The sequence below is a fragment of the Pongo pygmaeus genome, chromosome 5 (genome assembly GCF_028885625.2).
Source record: "Pongo pygmaeus isolate AG05252 chromosome 5, NHGRI_mPonPyg2-v2.0_pri, whole genome shotgun sequence".
Taxonomy (NCBI): domain Eukaryota; kingdom Metazoa; phylum Chordata; class Mammalia; order Primates; family Hominidae; genus Pongo; species Pongo pygmaeus.
In genome coordinates, this window is record NC_072378.2 from 152,852,577 (window position 1) to 152,872,803 (window position 20,227).

At 41.8% G+C, this 20,227-nt stretch overlaps 1 protein-coding gene across 2 annotated transcripts in view; it reads right to left on the minus strand.

Annotated features, from left to right (window-relative positions):
- The window catches only part of SYNE1 (spectrin repeat containing nuclear envelope protein 1), a 525,017-nt gene that overhangs the window by 240,064 nt on the left and 264,726 nt on the right, over positions 1–20,227 (minus strand). For both annotated transcript variants that reach the window (XM_054490749.2, XM_054490748.2), the window contains exons 57-64: positions 16,185–16,321; positions 15,790–15,967; positions 12,516–12,698; positions 8,276–8,419; positions 7,776–7,931; positions 6,049–6,213; positions 3,672–3,844; positions 1,035–1,188 (exon numbers count right to left, since the gene is read on the minus strand). In XM_054490749.2, coding sequence (XP_054346724.2) covers positions 1,035–1,188; positions 3,672–3,844; positions 6,049–6,213; positions 7,776–7,931; positions 8,276–8,419; positions 12,516–12,698; positions 15,790–15,967; positions 16,185–16,321 — 1,290 coding nt within the window. The remainder of the gene's footprint in view (positions 1–1,034; positions 1,189–3,671; positions 3,845–6,048; positions 6,214–7,775; positions 7,932–8,275; positions 8,420–12,515; positions 12,699–15,789; positions 15,968–16,184; positions 16,322–20,227) is intronic.

Here is a 20,227-nt window from a genome sequence, read left to right on the forward strand (position 1 = left end):
GCAAGGACCTTCTGTAAAAAGGGAAGAGATTATGCAAAGACACAGAATTGTGAAGATTGTGGCATGTTCAGGAGATAGTGTGAGATTCAGCAAGGCTGGAGAGCCCAAGGGAGGAGGCTGGGAGCGTGAAGGAAAGGAGCATGGCAGAGGAACTTATTTCCATTCTCACAAACCAGGCGAGGGAGATTGAGCTTATACTATAGACAATGGGAAGCCAACACAGGACCTCAGGCAGGAAGTGAGACATTCATCTTTACAGGAGATAACAATAGATGGAGGCAAGAAACAAGGTGAAAAATTAAGAGTCTGTTCCAGTTCAGGTGAAGAGGATGGATCAGTAGGACCTAGTGCCAGATGCAAAGTGGCAATGAGGAAGAAGGCACTGAGAATAATGAGGTTTCCAATGTAATATATTCAGGGTGAGGTGATACAAATGAGCAGAAATAGAGAATGTGAGAGGTTAAAGGATTTCTGTGTAGAAGATCATAAGTGCTGTTTAGGACAATGGGAAGGGGGTGATGGAACAGGCTGCCCAATGTTCATGCCCTGGAGTGAGGCTGCAGCTGTAAACCAAAGGACTGTAAAACTTCATGTTTGACTACTACTGTCAATAAGTTTTAAGAACATGCCATTATTTACTTAAAAAATCTTTCCATGTAGTACTGTACTAATATAAGCATTATGACGAATGCACAAAAAATAACACAAAAGGATGTGATAAAAAAAGAAAGACTTCTTAATGATGAGCAGGCTGAAGACATTAAAAGATATTTCATGGTGCTACATTTTAAATGGTTTGTATCATAAAACATGGATCTACATGGTTTTCCTGGAAGGGAAAATTTTCACTCACTAATAAAATAATCACAAATGAAAGTCCAGTTTAAGAAGCCTTTAGAAATTACACTACAAGCCCCAAACATAATTTGCTTATGTGCACTGTTCTAGCATACACGTAATCCCATTTTTGTCTGACTGTGGCATTCTAAAGAAGCCTGTGAGAAAACAAATGGAATCTGAAATCCAGCTCTCACCTTGGCTTTTCCGAGCATAGTTATTTTATCCCGCAGCTCCGCATGCTGCCTTTCCGATTCATTTAGGTTGGCTTCCATACTGTCCATCCAACCGGAGAACTGTCGAACGTCATCCTGATAACTTGTCCATTTGGAGAGAGCTCCTTCGAGTTGGCTGAAAGGGATTTGAAAGGACAATAAATCCACATTGAGAATCCTTAGGAGTCTAAAATGTCATTGTGTCTGCTCCATCCACTCCAATAAGCAAGGGGTCAAGAGATCAGGAAGAAGCTTGCTTGGGAGTGAGCAAGCTGCCCAGGGCTTAACGACACTGAGTCCAGGTCTGAAGGGCAGCCTCAGGAAGCAAAGGGACAGTTAAACCCAGGCCAATATGCAGAAACATGGAAATAGCTATCAACTCAAGAGTCAGCGGCTGGGGGGACACAAGACACTGGGGGAGGCTCAAAGGTGAAACTGAGAGAGATCCCCTGAGTGTGTCTTTTCTGGAGCCAAAGCTCTAGGCAGGGAGGGAAGCAACACTTTATCAAACTGAGCAAGACATTCAGAGCAGGGGAGAAGAATAAGCACAGTAACCACCTTCCGTGAGATTAAAAATCAGAAAATCACAATGAAATAAAAGGACAATATTTCCTGACTTGGTCTAAATATTAAAACTTAATTATTTCTCTTATCGATAAGTTAAGCACTTCCCTTGTCTCATACACATGCTATTTTTTTTTTTTTTTTTTTTTTTTTTTTTGAGACAGAGTCTCCCTCTGTCACCCAAGCTGGAGTGCAGTGGCCCGATCTCGGCTCACTGCAAGCTCCGCCTCCTGTGTTCATGCCATTCTCCTGCCTCAGCCTCCCAAGTAGCTGGGACTACAGGTGCCCGCCACCACCCTTGGCTAATTATTTTGTACTTTTGGTAGAGACGGGGTTTCACTGTGTTAGCCAAGATGGTCTCGATCTCCTGACCTTGTGATCCACCCGCCTCGGCCTCCCAAAGTGCTGGGACTACAGGCGTGAGCCACTGCGCCCTGCCTACACATGCTATATTTTAAATTCCATTAATCAGGCCGGGCATGGTGGCTTACACCTGTAATCCCAGCACTTTGGGAGGCCAAGGCGGGCGGATCACGAAGTCAGAAGATCAAGACCATCCTGGCTAACACGGTGAAACCCCTTCTCTACTAAAAATACAAAAAATTAGCCAGGTGTGGTGGCAGGCACCTGTAGTCCCAGCTACTCGGGAGGCTGAGGCAGGAGAATGGCGTGAACCCGGGAGGCAGAGCTTGCAGTGAGCCGAGACATCTGGCCACTGCACTCCAGCCTGGGTGACAGAGCGAGACTCTGTCTCAAAATAAATAAATAAAAATAAAAATAAATAAATTCCATTAATCATTTCTGCCTAATTGTACTACCAGGTTTTGGGTCCTTTTGCAGCAGACACTATAAGTGCTCCAACCATCCACACCCCCAGATCACACCACTGCAGCACAGTCCAGTTGGACTTCTAATTGCTCCTAGATCTATTAGCTTGAAGACATTCTCTAGTCCGTGATGTACTCTCAGTTTGAGGGCAATGTAGGCAAGAAGGGCAGGGGAAGCTCACCCTGAGGGGCAGCCCTCAACTGCTCTTCTAATTCATAGGAGTTTGTTTCCAAATACCCCAGATCCCCTGCCCTTGCATGGGATAACTGAGGCTCACACTGTATACCAGCTCCCAGCATTGCCTGACTGGATTAAGTTGCAGTTGCTCACAATGGTGGGCAACTTGCTTGATAGCATACCTGATATAGTTAAGCTCTGTGTCCCCACCCAAATATCATCTTGAATTGCAGTTCCCATAATCCCCACATGTCATGGGAGGGACCCAATGGGAGGTAATTGAATCATGGGGGTGGTTTCCCCCATGCTGTTCTCGTGATAGTGAGTAAGTTCTCATGAGATCTGATGATTTTATAAGGGGCTTTTCCCCTTTTGCTCAGCACTTGTCTCTCTTGCTACCATGCAAAGAAGGATGTGTTTGCTTCCCCTTCCGCCACGATTGTAGTTTCCTGAGGCCTCCCCAGCCATGAGGAATTGGGAGTCAGTTAAACCTCTTTCCTTTATAAATTACCCAATCTCAGGAATGTCTTCATAGCAGAATGAGAACGGGCTAATACAACACCCTTTACTTACTGCCCTCCCCCTGCCAGCCATTTCTTTCTCACTCCTCTATTTGTATTTCCTGGGTTTACCTCCCAAGTCCACTACTTGGTTTTAATCCCTATATTTTTACGTTATGAATCTTTTTTTTTTGTATTTTTATGTTAGCAACAACAACAAAAAGAAACATGCATTTTAAGTTATATTAACATGTTGGCACAGTACTCAGGTCAATCTAAATGTGAGATTACATCTGCCAGTTTCTTTTGTTCTAATAAGAAAAAAGAAAGAAAAAGAAAGAGGAATCGAGAAAAGGGGGGGAAGGAAGAAAGAAAGGAAAGGAAGTGAGGGAGGGAAGGAGGGAGGGAGGGAGGAAGGAAGGAAGGAAGGAAGGAAGGAAGGAAGGAAAGGGAAGGGAAGGGAAGCCGGCCACAGGAATGGTCTGTTCAGTAGTATTATATTGATCTTTTAGTAATAGCTTCCCCAGTGCTTGGCTGTAGTTTCCCTCACCTTTTACAACGAATCCCTGCAGACAAAAGGGATGCCCACATATCCTTCACACTCTGCAGCTGCTGCTGAATAGTGGGAATGCCTTCTGGAGAGGTATTCTGAAGGACAGATTCTCCCCTGGTCACTATCATTTTCATCTGAATCTCTTTTTCCTGTTTGACTGATAATAGAGCCTGTGAAAACAAACACAGAAGTCCTTTGTCATTTGTATGTTTAACATTTCTGGCTTTAAATATGACAGAGCTCCTAAAGATCACAGAATAATATGCAATTGTGCCCAGCCCTGGAGCTCCCAGTCGGCTGAGACAGAGAGTGGGGAAGTGGCTTGCTGGTGAATGCCAGTCACCAGCTACCCGCTGGTTTTTACTAAGTGGCCTTGGTGTTGAAGGTCTCCAGTCTTCTCTGAATAATCCCTTCCTTCTAATGAAGTTTTACTTTACTGGTTTTAACAAGGGAAAAATATAGTACAGTAGAATTCATGATTTCTCAAAGGCTATAGGATGAAGAGCTTATAAACGTTATGGTCTCTGCAACCAAAAAAACCCATAGAAATAGATGATATATTTCATGTTCTTCATAAGTACTATTCTTTTTCTATGTGAGAAGGAAGTTCCTTCTTTTGTTTTTTCAGAGACAGAGTCTATCTTTCTCTCCCAGGCTTCAGTGCAGTGGTGTAATCATAGCTCACTGCAGCCTCGAACCCCTGGGATCGAGTGAGCCTTCCAGCTCAGCCTCCCTGGTAGCTGGGACTACAGGCACATGCTGCCATGGCCAGCTAATTTAAATGTTTTTTTTTTTTTTTTTTTTGTAAAGGTGAGGTCGATGCCCAGCCTGGTGTTGAACTCCTGGGCTCAAGCAATCCTCCCACTTCAGCCTCCCAAAGTGCTGGGATTATAAGTGCAAGACATTGAGCCCAGCCAGAAGGAAGTTTTAATTCCAAGTTATAAAACTGATAATGTTGCCTAAAAGACAAAGCTTCATCTCTCTTTATAATGTAGTTCTTGCCAACTTCCAAAGCCTCAGCTTCAGCCACCCATCGCCACCAGTTTCTGCTGTGTCAGTAAGCAACTGGTAGCAATTTCTCACACACTACGCTGTTCTTTCCTCTGGCTGTTCTCACACTTTCCTCCCCCCTCCGCCACCATTCCCAAGTTTCCACCCAGTTATCTTTGCCAAAATAATTCTCCCTATCATTCTTAAAAACTTGGTTTTGTCCAGGCACGGTGGCTCACCCTGTAATCCCAGCACTTTGGGATGCCGAAGTGGGCAGGTCACCTGAGGTCGGGAACTCGAGACCAGACTGACCAACATGGAGAAATCCCATCTCTACTAAAAATACAAAATTAGCCAGGTGTGGTGGTGCATGCTTGTAATCCCAGCTACTTGGGAGGCTGAGGCAAGAGAATCGCTTGAACCCGGGAGGCAGAGGTTGCGGTGAGCTGAGATCACACCATTGCACTCCAGCCTGGGCAACAAGAGCAAAACTCCGTCTAAAACAAAACAAAACAAAACAAAAACCAAAAACAAAACAAAAACTTGGTTTATAGCAGGGCACAGTGGCTCACACGTGTAATCTCAGTACTTTGGGAGGCCAAGGCAAGAAGATTGCTTGAGTTCAGGAGTTCAAGACCAGCCTAGGCAAGAAGGCAAGACTCTATCTTAATTTTATTAAAAAAAAATTTAAACCCCACACAACTCAGTTTACCTATCACACTTCCTAAGAAACCTGTCCCAACTTTCAACCCCATCCTTCCTGCACGGTTGCACTCCTGTGTATGTCTATAACACCATAAGTACATCTGCATCTGTGGTTATTGCCTTCTGTATTTTGACCTCCAACCTCAGACAGTAACATCCTTGAGGAAAAAGACTATGTTATTCACCTTTGATTCCTTGGTGTCAAGACGGAGTGCCAGTCTCCTAGAAGGCACCCAGTATACAAATGAATGCAGATTCATTGTTTTCATCGCAAATGCAAAACTGAACTCATATCTTGGGATGGGAGGAGAATTGGCTAAATACAGGAAGACAAGTGAGTTGAAAAAGATGGAAAATGTTTTGCCCTATAAAATGTTTCCTCAAAATATTTTCCCATAATGAATATGTCTGTGATCTCATTTAAAAGTAGCCTCTTAAGTGATCACACAAGTAATCACATTTGGGCTTTATTTTATTTTATTTTTTGGAAAACATCTGGGATCAGATAATTCAGGAATTCTCTGGCATGTCCACCCAAGGCAGACAGCGTTGCACTCACAAAGCATCTGAGATTTCTCATGGAGAGAATGTGACATCATCACCCTAGGTGGATGGAGATGGGAAATTTGAGAAAAACAAATTCTGTAGGTTGGAGATATTTCTATGTAAAGATGCACACCTCGAGCTTGAGCGTCCTGCTGTCCAGCACACTTTTGTCAGATGTCGGGTGGCAGTATGAATCCAGCATGTGAATCGCATCCGTCATCCAGTCTTGTAATTCTTTAATCCCAAGCGCGAACTGATTGTGTTCTGCAACGATTCTATCCAGTCTTGACACTTTCTCCTGGAAATGACAGAAATGGTTTTCGAGCTGTCCATCCCACAGAGACAAATGGTAAAACTAACGGTTTGTCTGAAACAAAGGCAATCAGTCATGGCTTCATACACTGCACAGATACAAGGCAAGTCTGGCCTAAATCTATGAGATATGTCAAAGATCTTTCTAAATCATAAAACTATTAGAATAACTGGGTCAAAAGCAAAAAAAAAAAGTTACAATTTTATGCCTCTCCAATTCTTTATGACTATCATGATTATTTTAAATCAGTAAAATTTCTCCCTAATGCTTTGTCTGGGAGACTGGTCAAAGTAGTTTCTAGCTTTCACGTATCACATTGGGCTCACCTGACACAACAACCCACATGACCTACATTGTAGCCAGAGTTCCAAAAAAATAATAATCTGAGATTTTTGTAATATCTCTAAATTTTAAAACGTGGGACTGTACATGTGGTTTTGTTTATCAATTATAGGTCATATCTAACACAGTGAAGACTTTACAAGAATAATCTACAGCTCTCAAAACATTCATATATCGATTACTTTTGGTATCTAAGTAAATACAAAGGAATGGAAAGATGCTCTTCATTCATTCTAAGATGATTCATTCCTTATCTTAACTTAGATATGTGCCAGTTTTTATAAAGACACCCAAAATAACAATCAGAATAAAAATGGGTGTAAACATAGACTATTTACTCCCAGACCTAAGCTAGTGTGACTGCCTCAGTGATGTGTATTGAAGACCCAAATGAGCAGACCCTCTGTAAATCCACACTTACAGAACAGATGCGGCCAAATTAAAGACTAAATTATACCAGGGTCCCTATATTCTAACATCTGAAAGTTAAAAATATAGGAAACAAAGGTTATAAGCCACATAAAGCTCAAGATAGGCCTGCAACACACAGTTCAAAATGGGTCTACGTTATACTGGCTGAATGCTGTAAATGAGGTTGTAGTAGGATTCCATTTATTTTCCTCTAAGCTATTTGAAAAGAGATTTAATCAGTTGTCTGAACCATTGCCAATTTTGAGCTCTGCTCTAGAATCTGAACTGAAACTTTTAGTCAACACATCCTTGAATACTATATAATGAATGCAAAGATTCAGATGAATTTTTTTAAAATATCGTTATATTTAATCTAATAAAATTTAAACTGTTTAGAATCCATGTTTTTCTAAAGTAATTTAATCTGGGATTCTTTAGAACAAAAACTCTGAGCTTTGCTTTATGTTTATGATTTGAGTCTTCCAAATCAAAGCCCTGGGAAACATATCATTTCAGTATTAAAAGGAATATCTTGTGCAATAATGAAGACTGGAAGTCTCTTCAATCTTTGAAACCTCCTTCGGCCTTTTCAGAGAGCCACATCAAGCTGATGCAACAACAGTGATGAACTCAGATTGCAAGGCTGAGGAAACAGCACATACGCCCCTTACTGCTGACCTGGAGACCCACATCGTGGGCGGGTCAGGATGCAATGCACACCCTGCAGAACCTGCTGCAACTCCAATTTTGTGACATCAGTATCACACTCACACACAGCACGTGCCAGGCGTTACCTTTGTTAAATTGCTTAGCGCTAGATACTGAGAAGATAGCTGCGACACTCTGTGCCTAAAGCTCTTGCTGGCAGCTTGTCCTTCCCACAGCTGCTGAGCTTTCTCTTTCAGCCTGTTGAGCTGAGGCTCGTAGCAGTGTATTTCCTCAAGGACAGACTGAAAAGCACAAGCAAGTTACTATTCAGAGGCTGGGGAAAAGCACATCGCGGACGAAGCTTTGGCCCAGAGAACATGGAAATCAACACTGGAAGGCAGTCCGTGTACCCTGGAGGCTTTATTATCTCCAGTCTACACACCGTGGAGCACAAATCATGGAAGGAAACAAATCATACTTCCAAGGAAAGTCAGAAAACATAAAATCCACCAGAAGTGGGGAATGAACACACTACGTCTCACGGCAGCACAGTCTAACTCAAGGGTGCTGAGCATGCATCTGTAAGGTGGACAGAGGACAGACAAAGACTAGGTCAGATGGGGCTACAGGGAGGCGGGCTCATCACCTGGAGCTTCTGCTGCTCCCTCCTCTTTGCTGGCAGATCATAGAGGCGATTGCTGCTTTCATGCACCATCTTCTCAGTTTTACTCAGCCAGTCCTGGATAGGCTCAGCACTTACTTCAAAGTCTTTCATTTGGATCTTTAGATTCTGCAAGGTTTTAGATAGTGTCCAGGACAATAAAATATTTTAATAGCAAGTCCAAGGTCCTTCACTTGGCATTCAAAGTCCACCCAGGCTGGGCGCAGTGGCTCACGCCTGTAATCCCAGCACTTTGGGTGGCCGAGGTGAGCAGATAGCTTGAGCTCAGGAGTTCAAGACCAGCCTGGGCAACATGATGAGACCCCGTCTCTACTAAAATACAAAAAATTAGCCAGCCATGGTGGGATGTGCCTGTAATCTCAGCTACTCAGGAGGCTGAGGCAGGAGAATTGCTTGAACCCAGGAGGCAGAGGTTACAGTGAACTGAGATCATGCCACTGCACTCCAGCCTGAGTGACAGAGGGTGACTCTGTCTCAAAAAAAAAAAAAAAAAAAAAAAAAAATCCACAAAAAAAACCAAGCCCACTCCAAAGTCTGAAACACTCCATCTTTCACCTTGGCACAAATACAATTTTTGAATATCCTTTAAGAACTTTTTAGGGTTCTCCTTTTGAAAATAGAATTTTCCCCCCCTAACTCTCCGGCCCACTTCTGAGATCACACCCATTTCTCAACTTCTAGAGCATTTGTTGTCTATACCATGCCTATATACTTCATCATAGATTAGGTTGGATTGTGAATTTTCATCTGACACAGGTGTGCCTTGTCTCCAAAACTAGACTGCAAGCTCCATGGGGGGAGGGCCTGGGTCTGACACTTCCTAAGACACACCATAGTACCTTACAGGAATGTAAAGAAATGTCAGTCAACATTTGGTTGATTTTCATTAATGAGGGTACAAGAAGAAGCATATCCATGTAGTTTATGTGCTTATGTTGTTAATAAATAATTTATTCTGATTTATAAAGTGATAAGAAATACTAAATAATGTTATGTGCTTATCACATAAGAATGTCATAATACTTTCACAGTTACTATGTAGTACCCTAGGTGTAAAATGTGTTTGATAAAGTTTTATATGGTACTGTTTAACTTTAGCAAAGGTGTCTGCATCTACTGTCTCTTACTTATAAAGTGGTAGGTGGATGTGAATGTGAATTTGTTATTTATGTTACCCTGTGAGTCAACTAAAGGCTGTAAAAACAACCAGTACTTTAGGTAGTATTGTCCAAGAGGGAGTACATAAAGGTTAGCTGAAAAATCTAAGTGGCAAGAGCTAATGAAACTTATGAGAGAATAGCTCAAGGTTCCACCTGTATCTGGTCTGGGATGTCTACAATATGGGGAAAATCACATCTGCCTTACTCACCTCTGAGGGACATGGGTTAGCTGTAAGGCTCCTTTGAAAAGTTAGTATCTCACAAATGTAAAATACCAAAATAACTTCTGGAGTATTCTACCAAAATTTAGGTTGCACGAAGGCAGGGACTTGGTTCTGTTTTATTCTCTGCTATAGCCCCAGAGCCTAGACTAGTCCTTCAAAAATAGAAGATGCTCAACAAATATTTGCTGAATAATTAAATTCATAAACTCAAGGTGTTTCCATCTTCCTGTTACTGGAGTCTCATGGGGCCACTTGATATGGTTTGGCTGTGTCCCCCCCCGCCACCAATCTTATCTTGAATTGTAGTTCCCATAATCCCCATGTGCCTTGGGAGGGACCAGATGGGAGGTAATTGAATCATGGGGGTGGTTACCCTCATGCTGCTGTTCTCATGATAGTGAGTTCTCATGAGATCTGATGGTTTTATAATGGGCTTTTCCCGCTTTTCCTCATACTTCTCCCTCCTGCCACCATATGAAGAAGGATGTATTTGCTTCCCCTTCTGCCATGATTGTAAATTTCCTGAGGCCCCCCCAGCCCTGCAGAATTGTGAGTCAATTCAACCTCTCTCCTTTATAAATTACCCAGCCTTGGGTATGTCCTTATAGCATCGTGAGGATGAACTAATACACCACAAAACAGGGCAAATGGGGGACCACGATCAGGAATTTAGGTTCTAAAAAGAAAGGAGATGAGAGGGGAGGGGAGGAGAGGAGAGGGGAGGGGAGGAGAGGAGAGGGGAGGAGAGGAGAGGAGAGGGGAGGGGAGGAGAGGAGAGGGGAGGGGAGGAGAGGAGAGGGGAGGGGAGGAGAGGAGAGGGGAGGGGAGGAGAGGGGAGGGGAGGAGAGGGGAGGGGAGGAGAGGGGAGGGGAGGAGAGGGGAGGGGAGGGGAGGAGAGGGGAAGGGGAGGGGAGGGGAGGGGAGGAGAGGGGAGGAGAGGGGAGGAGAGGAGAGGGAAGGGGAGGAGAGGAGAGGGGAGGAGAGGGAAGGGGAGGAGAGGAGAGGGGAGGGGAGGAGAGGAGAGGGGAGGGGAGGGGAGGAGAGGAGAGGGGAGGGGAGGAGAGGAGAGGGGAGGGGAGGAGAGGAGAGGGGAGGGGAGGGGAGGGGAGGGGAGGGGAGGGGAGGGGAGGGGAGGAGAGGGGAGGGGAGGAGAGGAGAGGGGAGGGGAGGAGAGGAGAGGGGAGGGGAGGAGAGGAGAGGGGAGGGGAGGAGAGGAGAGGGGAGGGGAGGGGAGGAGAGGAGAGGGGAGGGGAGGAGAGGGGAGGGGAGGAGAGGAGAGGGGAAGGGGAGGGGAGGGGAGGAGAGGAGAGGGGAGGAGAGGAGAGGGGAGGAGAGGAGAGGGGAGGAGAGGAGAGGAGAGGAGAGGAGAGGGGAGGGGAGGAGAGGGGAGGGGAGGGGAGGGGAGGAGAGGAGAGGGGAGGGGAGGGGAGGAGATGAGAGGGGAGGGGAGGAGAGGAGAGGAGAGGGGAGGGGAGGAGAGGGGAGGGGAGGAGAGGAGAGGGGAAGGGGAGGGGAGGAGAGAGGAGGGGAGGGCAAGGGGGAGAGAAAGGGGGAGAGAGAGGGGAGGGGAAGGGGGAGGGGGAGGAGAGGGGAAGGGGTTGGGGAGGGAGGGGTAGGGAGAGAGGGAGAGGAAAGGAGGGGAAGGGAAGGGGGAGGAGAGGAGAGGGGAGGGGAAGGCAGGGAAGGGAAAGGAAAGGATAAGAAAGGACAGGAAAGGACAGGACAGGACAGGACAGGAAAGGAAAGGAAAGGAAAGGAAGAGAAAGGAAGGGAAAAAGGAAAGGAAAGAATCAAATAAAACAGATAGATACCTATTCTGAGGGGAACAGCAGATTAAGAAAACAGGCAATTCATGACCTACTCACCTACTCTTGGGCATTTCTTGAACTAAATAACCTTGTAATCAACGCTAAATATGCTACACTCAACAGCTGATACTTCAGAGCTCAGACCACATAGCATTAACGATCCCTGAAGGATTAAGGAAACATTTCTCGGCACAATGGTTATCACTCTGTTAAATGGAGGATGCCAGCCAAGAAAAAACTGTCACCATTACAAAAGAGAGATCAATGGTCTTGGATCAGGAAAGAATTGACGAAATACACATTTTCTCTTACTGAATATTATTTCTCTATCATTATCTTTTTCCGACCTTCATTAATAATGATCACAAGCAAATGAAGAATCTATTCTGCCAAAAAGTGTTTTAAAAGGAAAAGATACCCTCTATGCCTCTAAATTTTCCTCTGAAGGAGTCAATACATAAAATAGATAATCTCAGAAGAAAAAAATAATTATATTGTGGCAGTAATTATTTTATGGTTATAATAGATTCATCTTCGATTGTGTGTGGAGAAAATAAAATTATATAAACATTGTTTCTGCATACTTAATGCCTAAAAACCTACTACCTGGTATTTGCATTAGTTATAATATACACTCTCATCTGCAACATTTTGTGGCTTATATAGATATTCCTGTTCATTCTCCTAGACCACCTTCTAGAATTGAGGCAGTTCACATGAAAGGCTAAGTGTTCTGCTGAAATGTAAAACTGACTGTTCCTGCTGGGAGAGTGCAAGGCCAAGTCAGTGACAATAGACCCTAACAGGCAGGAAGCTACTTAATTCTTCAGGGAGGCTCCCACTTCTAGCATTGGGCTATTCCTTACTGTTAGCCCATTGCCCACTTACGTTCAGATAGGGGTGACCAAAATCATTGACAAAGGGGCTTTGATATACAGAAACTGTGGTTTCACTAACAACAACAACAATAACAAATAACACAGAATATTTCCATGTGGTTGGCTATATATACCTCTAGAGCAGATTCTTTTTGGTGGAGATTTGAATGAAAATGTTTCCAATCTTCTTTTGCAGCTGCAACTTTGGCCTGGATCCCTTTTGCTTTCTCTTTGGTCGGCAGGGTACTCAGAAGTTCCCCTTTAGACAGCATCATGTTTAGCTTGTGCTGTCCATTTTCACTTTCTGACAAAAACTCCTATAAAATAAAATATAGAATTAGCCATAATAAAAATATTGTGTGTTGTTTCTATTTTTTCTTTTTTGAGATGGAGTCTCACTCTGTCACTCAGGCTGGAGTGCAGTAGCGTGATCTCGGCTCACTGCAGCCTCCATCATCTGGGTTCAAGCAATTCTCCTGCCTCAGCCTCCCGAGTTGCTGGGACTACAGGTGCGTGCTGCCACACCCAGATAATTTTTTTGTATTTTTAGTAGAGACAGGGTTTCACCATGTTGGCCAGGATGGTCTTGATCTCCTGACCTCGTGATCTGCCTACCTTGGTGTCCCAAAGAGCTGGGATTACAGGCGTGAGCCACCGCACCCACCTTCTATTATTTCTTAATAAATTCAAACAAAAGGAAATATGCTCTTTTTATTGTATACGTTAAATGACCCAGGTCATCCTTTAATAGTCAAGTTGCAAACTACTTTATTTACTAATCTAAATTCTGACTTGTCTCAAAAAGGTGGTGAGATATCTCATAAAATATTAAAAATTTGATAAAAATAATCAGGAGAAGAAATGTATAAGAGTTGTAAAATAAAATAAACTCTCACTAAGACTCATTTACAAAACAAATGCCTTGTAGTTCCATATAGTCGGTGGAGCTGGATTATGATTTTGGCTCTGAGGATCCTAGCTGCCAATGTAAAACAGTAAACACAACCAGGGTCAAGACTCGCCGAGCCCACTGGATGAAAACACACCATCTGCTCAGCAGAAGCACAATTCTCCCTAGGAAAAGATAGGAGATGAATTTTCATGGGGAATCTTATTCAAATAAATGCTATTAAATGGAGCAGATTACATTATTAGTAGCAGCTTATATAAAAAAATAACAACAGAGTGTTTCATAGGGTTGTCCTTATGAGGACAAGTCAATGACATCGTGCCAAAGTGTAGTTTAATAAAGTGTAGCTACAGTATATACTTTTCCCTTCATGTGGCTAGATCTCAAAGAACAGTCTTCCTCTAGAAAAATGGGTACGTTCTGTATTCTACAGTCAATTCTCAATATTTTCAAGTGCTAAAGAAGAAATTGAAAGCACAAGCTCAAAGTGATTTATTCTGACAAGAAACAGAAGCACAGATATTCTGTTGTAGATTTTGATTAAAGAAACTTTGCCAGGATATTTGTCTTAATGGATGGCCATCCCTGTCTATGGAGGCATGCTGTGGTGGGAGGGTCAGAGAAAAGGCCAAAGGCTCTCCTCTAAAATAGTACTAGCCATGCGCAGTGGCTCACGCCTGTAATCCCAGTACTTTGGGAGGCTGAGGTGGGCAGATCAGTTGAGCCCAGGACTTCGAGACCAGCCTGAGCAACATGGTGAAACCCTGTCTCTACCAAAAATACAAAAGTTAGCTGGGCATGTTGACGCGTGTCTGTAATCCCAGATACTCAGGAGGCTGAGGCAGGAGGATTGCTTGAACACGGGAGGCAGAGGTTGCAGTGAACCAAGATAGGGCTACTGGACTCCAGCCTGGGTGACAGAGTAAAAACTTTTCTCAAAAAAAAAAAAAAAGAAAGAAAAGAAAAGAAAAGAAAAGAAAAATAGCACTGTGTTTCTCCAATATAGAAAAATAGGTGATTGAGTTTCTGCCGTTCTACCCACCAGCCTGAAGCAAAACGGGAAGAATTTTACTATTTTATTTTATTTTATTTTTTGAGACAGAGTCTCACTCTATAGCCCAGGCTGGAGTGCTGTGGCACGATCTTGGCTCACTGCAATCTCTGCCTCCTGGATTTCGGTGATTCTCCTGTCTCAGCCTCCCAAGTGGATAGGATTACGGGCAGCCGCCACCACACTTGGCTAATTTTTGTATTTTATTAGTAGAGACAGGGTTTCTCCATGTTGGCCAGGCTGGTCTCGAACTCCTGATCTCAAGTGATTCGCCCACCGCGGCCTCCCAAAGTGCTGGGATTACAGGTGTGTAAGAATTTTAAATGGAGCAAATTTTCACAGGCAGAGTTATCCTGTTATATTAAGTTATTAACCAAGAATTTAAAAAGGTGAACTAGATTTGAACAATACTGTTTCAGAGCCTGCTCCTACTAGAGACACTTCAAGCATGAGTGCTTACACACAGTGTTCTACATACCTGTGCCCTCTGAAAGAAACTCAGATTTCATAACCAATCACTCAGAACTGCTGCTATGTGAAATGAGCGGACATACAGGAACGAAAGGCAATTTCAATAACTGTGCCTAAAAAATGCTGCTATTGAATGAAGGTGGTATGTGAATTGGCACCATGAAGTTACAATTAGGTTAAAAAAAAAAAGACTAGAAAAATAAACCCAAATGAGCAAACATAAAATATAACCGAAGCTCTGGCTATCTTAACACACCAGCTCTGTGACTTCATTGACACTTTTACCCTAATGTACACTGACAGTAATAAATTTACATACCTGAAGTCGTTGTTGTGAAAATTAAATAAAAAAATCCATTTAGAGTGCTCAGGAACAATGCTTGTCACATAGAAAAAACGTTTTATTATTTCCTGGATCACTATTAATATATAAAAATAGTGTGCATTTATATAAATGAACTGGTTCCTCTTCATATACAGATTCAATTGTTTTAAGTGGGGATTTATTTGAAATTTGAATTTCTTACACAAAACTTTTATATGTGATGCCCTTCTGAAAAGATCTAGAGAAGCGGTCCCCAACCTTTTTGGCACCAGGGAGTGGTTTCAGGGAAGAGAATTTTTCCACAGATGGGGTGGGGCGGGGGGATGGTTTGGGGATGAAATTGTTCTACCTCAGATCATCAGGCATTAGTTAGATTCTTAGAAGGAGCACACAGCCTAGTTCCTCTGTGTGCACAGTTCACAATGGGGTTCAGGCTCCTATGAGAATCTAATGCTACCGCTGATCTGACAGGAGGCGGAGCTCAGGCAGTAATGCTCATTGGCCTGCTGCTCACCTCCTGCTGTGTGGCCTGGTTCCTAACAGGCCAGGGACCTGTACCAGTCCTTGGCCCAGGAGTTGGGGACCCTTGATTTAGAGGTAACTTTAGTTCACATCAGCACCGCTACTAGAATTAATTGATAACACCCTTACCTGTATTTTCTGAAGACTAGTTGAAACTTCACTTATATTTTGAGGTATATCAAAACACTTGGCGGTAGTGATTTTTGCATTAACCAACCACTGCTGGAAATCCCTGAAGGCCTTTCGAAATCTTTGCTGTAAAATCTGTTCTTTATTCTGGCAGCCCTTGGATGCTTGCAAACAAAGACTGAAAAGGTGATGCAAAAATTTAATGGCAGGAAAAAGCGATAAAGTTGATGAAAATCATGTTTGATAGAATCACCAGTTCTTAGAATGTGCACTTACCTCACTTGGTAATATATTTAATGCTGAACTAATATTATTTTGAAATTACACCTTAAAATAAACTTCTAGCTTCTAATTTGTATAAAACTATCTTGAACACCAATAAGGTTCATGCTCACCAATTATACTCTTTAATCAAGCCAGAAACTTTTCCACTGTAGGTACTCAGGTCTCTGGAAAATCGACAAAGTTCATTCAGCTGAGACTTGAGATCCTCTGTTCTAGGCTCTGCTTTTTGCAAAGCATCCAGTATCTCCTGTTCAGAAATAATGAGACAAAGAAGCGAGCACTTACATTGGGTGATCTCCATATCTTCACACTATACACGCATCAATCATATTATAAATTATTAGTGAAAGAAGAACCAACACGGTAGATTCAATGAAGAAATGAAGCCTATTTTCAGGATTCCTCTGACAAATAATAGCACCTGGCTCATTTGTCCCTTTTTTCTTGCCATGGATAGACACTCTAGCATCGAATATTGCAAAGTAGTTAAGTGATTAAGTGATGAAACGACTTAAAAATAAAACAAGAAAAAGAAAAGAGAAAATAGCCTACATTGTCTACAAATAGTAGACACTAGGCCATCAGGAGATATGTATATTGTTTAAAGGTGAAAAGAAATCATTTTAAAGAAAAGCAACACTTATTTTGGATTAAATATATACGTTAAGGGCCGGGCGTGGTGGCTCATGCCTGTAATTCCAGCACTTTGGAGGCTGAGGAGGGTGGATCACCTGACATCAGGAGTTCGAGACCAGCCTGACCAACATGGTGAACCCCGTCTCTACTGAAAATACAAAAATTAGCTAGATGTGGTGGTGGGCGCCTGTAATCCCAGCTACTTGGGAGGCTGAGGCAGGAGAATTCCTAGAACCCGGGAGGTGGAGGTTGCAGTGAGCCGAGATCGTGCCATTGCACTCCAGCCTGGGGGACAGAACAAAACTCCGTCTTAAAAAAAAAAAAAAAAAAAAATATATATATATATATATATATATCTCTCTCCAAAATTGAGTCCTGTTTCAATTGATTTTATGTAGTATACACAGTTAACTTTTACATTAAAAATTTCTTATAATCCATGAGTCTGGTTTAAATAGTAATTCATTTATTTCATAGTTTCATTCATAAAGTCATCAAATATTTGCTAAATGTCTACTGTGTGCCAAGCATTTTGCTGGATTCTGGGACCCAAGTCCCCCCATGAATAAAGGTAAGATTCTTGTTCTTGAAGAGCTCACAATTTAATAGATGAGGGAGACACACGAATAGCTACATTACTGTGTACACCCAATCCAAAATAAAGCCTTAGGACTTGAAAAGTACACCTCTGAAATCGAGGCCATGGTCAACTGAGTTACACAAGGTGTTTTGCAATCAGAGTGTTCCTCTCATAGGATTGTCACAAGGAGCAAATGAAATCATGAATGTCAAATACTTAGCACAGTTCCTAGCACACTAAGTGTCTAATTCATAAAATCAGAAGGAGAATGACTCCCAAATATGTAAACACTGTGTGGATAACAATAGCACTGAAGCAAAAAAACAAAATAAATTGAAGAGGAGGGGCAAAAAGATGAGTAACTACTCAAATAGCTGTTGCTGTGACCATTATTGTCCGATATTTGTCAAGAGATGGCCCAGATTTGTAGAGAAACCACATCCCTCAACAAACCATCCCTGTGCTTCATTCCTCGTCCTGGTAAATGGCACCACTGTCCCCTGCTGATGTCAATCAGAAGATTAAGCATCGTCCGGGCCTCTCCCTTTGTTTCCTTTCTCACTCTATGCAAGAGATATCCAGGCTAGCTTATTCTGTGTTTTAGCTCCTTTCATCATTCCCCTCTTTGCCTCTGCACGTTGACTTTCACAGACCCACTTACATATTCATTATTTCTTTTGGGGGTGGCACTACATCCTCCTAATCTGATTCCTCCTCTCTAGCTTCCTCTCTTGTGTTTTCTGATTCCTCAATGATCCTGCATCTTGATGCTGTTCCTCTACCTCACCTTCCAGGTCACATTTTAATCATACCTCAAGACTCAGTTCAAATAACAACTCCTTTAAGTACCCCCTGCCCTCCTTCCCACCTCTTCGGGTTTCTCATCTGAGGATACACAGGACCTAGCAGATATTCATCACAAGGAGTATCCACATTGGCTTCATACTTGTGTATCTCCCCACCTAGGCTGTGATTATGAGAGCAGGAATGAGGTTCTCTTGGTTTGTCAATTCTTTATTTAACTTGGTGTCTGGGCTGGAGGAGTCTAAGACATTCTTATTTACAAAAATTCGTCAACAACTAAACAATTTCTCTCTGAAATTCCAAACACTAAACTAGGACCAACTATTTTACACCATATGGAACCTTTTACTTAAGACAGAACATTGTAAGAACTAAAGAAACTTAGCATTCAACAAAAACATAAAAATACTGGAGATTCAAGTCAGTTACTTATGAATGGGATGACATTAAAAGTGAAAAGTTTTTGACCAAAACCTTACATTTAAAACATTTCTATAACTTCATCCTAAATTAAAATATGTCAGTAGAGTCATTATATAAATGTCAGCTTATATATTTCTGATTCTGTTAAGTTCTAGAATGCATTTTTTCACCTTATACAGCTTAAGAAATTTTCAATGTTAATATCCCAATGGATATTAAGATAAATGAGTTTTGCAAACATAGTAAATAGAATTCTTTTTGCAATATTATATAGTTTATAGATCATCTGTTTTTATGTTTTAAAGAATTTCTTGAGTATTGTCATCTAATTGCATAAAATAAATACTTTAATTCTTATTGTGATCATCAACAATGACAAGTCCTCCCTAAAAGCAAAACAATGCCCTAAGAACTCTAGCATATCTACTATTTTGTTAATATTTTCTTACATATTCATTGTGGTAGAAATATCTCCACTTTTAGATAAAACGCCATTATCAGAAATAAAAGAAAATATGAATATTGAGAAGCAATGTAGCATTGTCATCGAAAGCACTGACCCTGGAGTCAAATCTGGAAGCAGACATACACAGAGGGCTGTCATATTTGAACTATTTAATACAACTGAAAACCCATATTTACTACTGCATTCTCATGTGTATTTTTATAGGCCTCAACTATTATTTTTACTAATAATATCAACATAAAAAATAACGATAACAGAATAGTAATGTAATCTAGGCACAACCAAATCTTTCCTTTTTAAAAATTTCACTCATATTACTGGAATAGAAAGAAAGGGAAAGAAAAGGAACCAAAACAGTGTAACTGATTTTTTCATATTATACCATGTAGAGCAATTATCAACTTCTTTGTCCCTGTGTGACAAAACTGATTTCTATGCTTTATTCTGGTACATAAATCTAAAGGACAGGAAATGCAACAGAATAACAAAAACAAACCCCCAAACCTAGAAACATTATAAATAAAGTAGCATAAAGAGGTAGAAAGCTTTATTTTATGGCAAGCTGCATTTGTTTCAAATACTCGATTTAAAACCAGACACTGCTGGAAATACTACATGACTTTCTTACTGGCAGGAGCTATTTTGAAATGATTGTAATATAAATAGGAGCAGAGAAGTTTACTAAACTTCCTTTTAAGGACATCTATGAATCACGGCATTATAAAACTGGAAATATTGAAAAGGCTTTCAAAGATACTGTTTAACAGCGAAAGAAACGAAGAAGAGGTTAAGCTTTTGCTCATTCTTCGGTCTCTCTCGTAGGCTTCCCTTTCTCACATTCTAAAGAAGCTGCCATTAGCTTCAAAAAAAAAAAAAAAAAAAAAAAAAAAAAGTCTCAGGAAGGTAACCAGGGAGTGTGACGTACAGTTCTTCTGTTAACAGGCTAATTCAAGAACAGCTGTCAAAACCACACAGAGGAGAGCTAATCGGGGCGATAACTATTCGCTGTGCTGTAGGAGATTACCAAGTGAGTCTTTGAAGGCTATAAATTCAATCATTTAGTTGTATGAAATAGTTAACTGGCAAGAAAACAGCTATGACTCTCTGTCTATTTATGCCCTTGCCCACAGGCCATTTTTCAGACTGAATGGCTGAATACAGTATTACAAACTCTTACACCATAGGAATGAAAGTAAAATGTCTCCACTAACAACAAATGTTTCTTACCACAAATAATAACCCAA